Source organism: Magallana gigas, chromosome 1, assembly GCF_963853765.1.
Source record: "Magallana gigas chromosome 1, xbMagGiga1.1, whole genome shotgun sequence".
NCBI lineage: Eukaryota > Metazoa > Mollusca > Bivalvia > Ostreida > Ostreidae > Magallana > Magallana gigas.
Genome location: NC_088853.1, coordinates 32,539,541 through 32,546,151, shown reverse-complemented (window position 1 = coordinate 32,546,151; position 6,611 = coordinate 32,539,541). Strand labels below are relative to the sequence as shown.

At 33.0% G+C, this 6,611-nt stretch overlaps 1 protein-coding gene across 1 annotated transcript in view; it reads right to left on the bottom strand.

Moving 5' to 3' along the window:
• Positions 1-238: 238 nt before the first annotated feature.
• LOC136270013 (multiple epidermal growth factor-like domains protein 6) overlaps positions 239-6,611 on the bottom strand; it is a 42,326-nt gene continuing 35,953 nt past the window's right edge. Inside the window, exons 14-16 of the mRNA XM_066066196.1 lie at positions 5,852-6,418; positions 5,570-5,672; positions 239-1,671 (exon numbers count right to left, since the gene is read on the bottom strand). Coding sequence (XP_065922268.1) covers positions 1,488-1,671; positions 5,570-5,672; positions 5,852-6,418 — 854 coding nt within the window. The 3' untranslated portion in view covers positions 239-1,487. The remainder of the gene's footprint in view (positions 1,672-5,569; positions 5,673-5,851; positions 6,419-6,611) is intronic.

The following is a 6,611-nucleotide window of genomic DNA, read 5'->3' as shown; positions in this document are numbered from 1 at the left end:
AGAGCAGTTTGAGAAAGTAAAACGTGACAGACGGACGGACGGACGGACGGACGGACGAAACGGGGTAACAACAATATACCCAAACTTTGAAAGTGCGAAATAAAATATTTATAGAAAGTGCGGGTATAAATATATAGCATGTACTATAATTTAGTACAGAATTGTTTTCCCTTGAGAAAGATGGTATCCGGGGAATGTTTTGTTCGCCACTGCATGAGTCCCGTTTTCAATATTTTAAATCAATTCAATAAGTTTGATAAGTTCATAAGTTTGGGGGAGGGGGTTTGGATGTCTGGAACGTCCCAATTTCTCTGTTTTAATATTCACGCATGTTAAAAAATGCGACAAAATAAATCATATGTCAAAATTTTATTTTACTTAATGAAAATAAAACAAACGATTGAAATAGTTAAAAAAGCTGTCATTTTATAAAGGAGCAATATTATAAGGATCCAATCCTATCTACGATAAGTGCAATATTATACATGCCAAAATGCATTAATCTTTTCTTTGCCTATATTAAAAAAAAACCATGTAATATATACAAGTAGATAATGATAATTTTTTTTTGTCATTTTTAATTACTATCTTGATTACATCCTTAGCAATACATAGTCCTATAAACCGATTCAGGTTGCTTACAGCAAGCTGACTTGCATTTGCAAATAGTCCTTGATATATCACATTCACCAGTGTTGTTTGATACACTTACCAAAAATTATTGAAACAAAACAAATACGATTTAGCATGCAAATATTCATATTATTAATAGGTATGTAGCTATCTCTTGGCAGTATATTTCAAAACAAGCAAACATGTATTTACTGTAACTTAATACTACAAAAATTGTTTTACAGTGAATAAATGACAATAACAAGCCGTGAACTATCTCAAAAATCCATAAAAAAATTATAATGTAAAACAAAAGAAAGCTCGGAATGGTTTTATATTTACCAAAAATTGAAATGCAACAATAGTTTGTTACTTGTATATCTGCTTGAGCTGTTGATATATAAACACTATCTTATAAGGACTTTACATTTACTAATATATGTAGCAATTAAATCAATAATTTGACAATTACATGTATAAAGGTGTACTTGTATAGTTATATTAAATAACAAATGACAAGAACCCATCCCCCCCAAAAAAACAGATAATTAGAATTGATAGTTTATGGGGGTTTTTCACTCTGGGAAGAAAATAATGCTGACCTATATGATATGATTTGTATAAAATATATTGAAAACAAAAAGAACAAAAGAAAAACATTCCATTCAAACTATTTTTTCTTGCTACAGTTTCTTATCATAAACCTAAAAAGAAAGCAAATAAATGTGCATACAAAGTTTATTGCGATAAAATTCATAAAGGTTACAACATATATACAATAGATGAGAAATTAAAATTAATTCCCACATTTATCGATGCGATTTTGCATCAAACATAAAGAATCTCAGTTCGCTTACAATATATACATGCATTGTCTATTTATTAGTTGCTGGCCCTCGGAGCTGATCGTAGTGAGAGGGTCCGCTGAGTTGACCTAATTCGTGGTATCCGGCGTTTTCTTCCGCTGTATCATAAATCCCAGGGGTGGAAATGGAATCAGTGTCCTTCTTTTCCTCTTCATTAACATCTTGTCTCTTGCATGCATTGTTTCTAAAAATCCTGTAACATTAAAGTTACAATTCATAATTGGGCGGTAAGTGGCTGTTTTGCCTATAGTGTAATCATATCTATACTTATAAATTTAAGCATTTTGCAAATAAACTACAAAACGCCTGCTCCAGAGTAACCGCTTACACCTTTGGTATTTCAACACATGTGATCATGAGATGATGTCCGTAAGGTATAACTGAATTTTAAATGATAAGTTATAATTGTGAAATTAACTAGAAAAATGACCAGTCAGGAAGGGCCCCGCTATGACAATTAATATAGAGAAGTGAAAAAAAAAATTGAATTCCATCCTCTTTATATTAACAATGATGAAAAATAAATGCCCGGCATAAGATGTAAAGAACTGCAATATATATAAAGTGGTAAAAAAAATATGAAAATCATAAGTAGCAACTGTATTTTTTAAATTTCAAGATAATTCCTGAATGTCCAAAAACTCTAAAAAGTAACCTTGTATCTGCATTAAACAGGGATAACCTCATGTCATATAAAAAAAACTAAATTAAATGTGTATTTAAAAAAGATTTAAACAGGTGTTTTATAAAATGCAAGCCTTCGGTGAATGCAAATACCTTGTATCACCCAGGGTTTACCTCAACATCAAAACAAACATCAGTTGAAGACAAAGGTGTTCATTAATCTTCATATGACAGATAGAGATAAGCCTCTAAATTTTCTGCAGCAGGCAATATAATTAATCCCAGGAGATTAATTGTTCTGCTCTCTCAACCTTTTCTTCTAAATTTACAATAAGATTTTTTTCCAGAAATGACAGAATGGGGTTATTATCTGATTACCTGTTAAAATTAACAGCATTAAGGCAGAAAAAAATGAAATAAATAATTGAAAAATAAAATAGTGAAAAGGGATATCTTAATATATATCTTGATTTTAGAATTTAATAAAATTATCACAAATCATTGTGTACGGTATTTTAACCAAAATAAAGTATGAATATTATATTTCAAATCCATATTTCAAAGAATGTACACAATACTACACATCAATCAAAATTGACCTTAACTTCAAAACAAACTTCATTTGCAGACACAGGCACTGCAATAATTAATCTCAATCTGACAGATAAAGATAAAGCTTAGGATTTTCTTCCTGCGGAAGGTTAATTAATCCCAAAGGACAAATATTGCACAGCCTTCCATGTATACAATGGTAACATTCTCAGCAGTTATCTCTCTTTGCCCATTCATTCTTATGCAGTTATCTCCCTTTGCTCATTCATTCTTATGCATAGTTAAGGAATCTACCCCACCACCCCAGCTCCAAACCAGAATACATAGAGAACCAAACTTAGCATCAAAATATGTATTTCTGCATACTGAACTACCATACCAAATCTGAACTTGATTGGGCAACCGTAAAAAAGTTATTAGAAAAAAACAGAAAATTTGTGGACGGAAGAGTTACAGACGGACGGACAGAAGGACGGACGGACAGAGTGATTACTATAGGGCACCCGCAAATCCTTGCGGGGCCCTAATTAAAAACCTACTTCCATTTTCCAGAAATAAGCCCGAAATAGCAAAAATGAGAGTAAGGTGGGTATATCCCTCTAACTATTTTTAGAATCGGTAGGACAACAAAGTAGTGCCTTTAAGCAAAATAGTCCCTGTACTTGCAGAGTGTATAAACATTTATTGGGACATTTTAAATCAGAATGCTTGACACATGTCAGAAAAGAGGATTTGCAATTTTAAAAACAAGTGTCAAAATTGATTTATAATTTGAAGAAAAGAAATGAAATTGTTTGATGTACACCCTTTCCAAAACTGAGAAATTCCCTACTTTTACTTTCATTTTCAGAGTTTTTCAATACAGACGCATTTTGCCGGAAAACGAATCTGCCTTCAAACCTCGAAATTTTAACAGGAAAGAGACAATTTGATAAGCTTTCATTCAAGAGGTCCCTCGTTGCTGAACAAAAATTAGGGCCGGAGCTATGAACCATTACGTTAATATTACCGCCTATGGTAAATGCTTTAGTGGACTATACCCAGGTGGTAGACACGCTTTGGCTGGTCCAAGTCATGGATAATCTCGATCAAAATAAATACTTGCAATGAAATAATATTGAATAAAAACGTTAAGAGTGAATATATTTATGAGCCTATTTAAGAAATGCATAGAAGTTAAGATTTGACAAATATTGAATAAATAAAATGAGTCGATTCGTTTCTTCAGTGGATGGTTTTAGTTTTGATACTCATTCACTTGCGAAGCACAACCTATGGTGAGAGAATGGGATAGAACTATTCACAACGGGGTAACCAAGATAGCGGGACTAATCAACGAAAAGTGTAGGACGAGTTCATCATGCATCGCGGGCAGATACCTTGGATCGGACTTTGTTTAATACAAATAGATTGAATGGAACAATTAATGCTATTTAAGTATTGATGGAAAGAACTTTTCAGAACGGGGTGCCAAGAAACGGGTTGATTAATTGACATAATGGCGGAATGTGTAGGGTGAGGTAGCCATCGGACAGATACTTTGAATCTGACAACTTTGGTTTAAATTATCCAAATAAGTATGCATAACATAGCGTGTTTTAATTTCATACAATTTCATATCATGACATATTGGTAGTAAAACTTAGACATTAGTTTGTAAACATTTTTTAATTAACAGATTCTACGTCTATATGGATAAACGATGCATGCATAAAACGGAGAAGTTTAATGGGGGTGCCCCGACTCTTCATATTGTTTTTCAAAACATTCTTTTATCTGAAATACTTATTTGGGCAGTAATAGAAATTTTACTGATATACACCAAATACCAATTTACTGGTTTGAAATGAACCTAATATTTTTTTTCAGTCAGATGCAACAAACAGAATTAAAGCTACGTATGTATATATCATCCATTTCAGTTTAGATTTTTCATCCCTGCCCGCTCCTCTAAATATCCAACAATGCAGTTTTCTTATTTCAATTTTAAAGAATAAGTTAGGGAAAAATCGGACAAAGTATGTGCAAAAAATGAACCCAGGCACGTAGCATCAGGGGGGGCCAGGGGGGGCCTGCCCCCCCCCCCCCCCACTTTTTCTCGCAGCAACAATTTTTTTTAAAATTTACATATAAAAAATTGAATTATCATAGAGTTGGGCCCCCCCACTTTTTTGGAAGTATGTAAAAAATTGATATGAAAAGGATTGAAATTGAAGTTATATACTTGAAGTTATAAATTACGCTAGCCCCCCCCCCCCCCCCCCCCCCCCCCCGGATTAGGAATTTGAAGATTTAGGAAAATTTTAAATTTCCCCACCCCTTTTTTTTTTTTTTTTTTTTTTTTTGCTTGTCAAGTTTTTTTTGGATGAGTCTGCCCCCCCCCCCCCCCCCACTTTCAAAAACGATGCTACGTGCCTGGAACCAAAAATATGGTTCAACATTATATATTAAGCATTATATCATATTAATGTGTAAAATGTTAATTCCCGCGCTTGCGTGGTGTATCATCTAGTATATTTAATCTTTCCTATGCGGACTTTGTTGAGTTCTTTTTAGTTTATTTCATTTTATATGTTTAATGTTTGGTTTGATAAATCTATTTTTGATTTTCTTTTTATCAAACTGATTGGTTTAAATTAATATTGATGTACAACTCAATCAAATGATGAAGAAAGAGGCAATGAATAAACAATTTTAGGAACTAGACGCTCTATGTACGCAAATACATAAAATACTAAATTTGACTTTGTTATGCTGAATAAACGTATAACTAATAATGATGTGTTTTTTTTTTCATTTCCTTGCGTAATGTTCAGGATTTATCAGTTAAAGAAGAAACGGTTGGTTTTCAATGAAATTCAAATTCCAGATAAAATGCCAACACATTATAGTCATGTAAATAATTATTAACATACCAGGTTATTGTAAAAATGTTGACGAGCAGACTGATACAAAGGACTGTAATCACTACATACAAAATGGACATATTTTCTGTGTTTGGTATCGGTGATTGTTTACCTGTAAAAATAACAACATAGATAAAACTATATTTAAGCAGAATTTCTTTACTGTAGCTCAGATTTAAAGGACATCACTTATATAGTTTTAATGAATGCAAAATTACTTGATTTATTTAAGAAAATAAAAAATAACATCATTTTAAACAGATATATCTTTAAAAAATCCCTAAGGCTTACAGTATCTTGTACATGTATCCTGATTACAACAAGCTTCGTGTCGAGCATCACACGTTTTATTGCAGAAATCTCCTAATTTTCCCACAGTACAACCATCATTACAGCTGCCCGTCTTCCTGATGCATCCATTTCTACAGTGTTGGTTGCATGTTTTGTTACAAAACTCCCCGAATTTGCCAGCTGGACAATCTCCACGACACCGCCCAGAGATTCTGTCACACCCTGATGGGCAACTGCTACAGTTCCTATCACATACGTCTCCGAACATTCCATCAATGCAGCTACTACATATACCATTTTCTCGCATACATCCATCTGCACAACCTTGGTTACAAGTTTTGTCACAGAATACCCCGAACTTGCTTACTGTACATTCTCCATCACATCGTCCTGTTAGTCGATCACAACTGGACGGACAACTTGTACATTGTCTGTCACATTGTTCGCCATAGAACCCCCTCTCACATCCCAAAGTACACAAACCAGTAGTGTCATTACAAGTACTATTTTCACAGTTATGGTTGCATTCCAGGGAACAGGAAAATCCATAATGATTTGAGTCACATCCTGTTTATTGAAGAAAATAATAAAAAGTGAGAAAAATTTTTTTGTTTACAAGTCGGACTTTTTCCTCATGAATGATTTAGTCATTACAGAATTATTTTACCTCATTTGAAAGAACAAACTTTTAAACATTTAATAATAATTTAAAAGTACACATAGGGAAAAAGCATGTATATCTGACTCGCTTGTTTTTTTT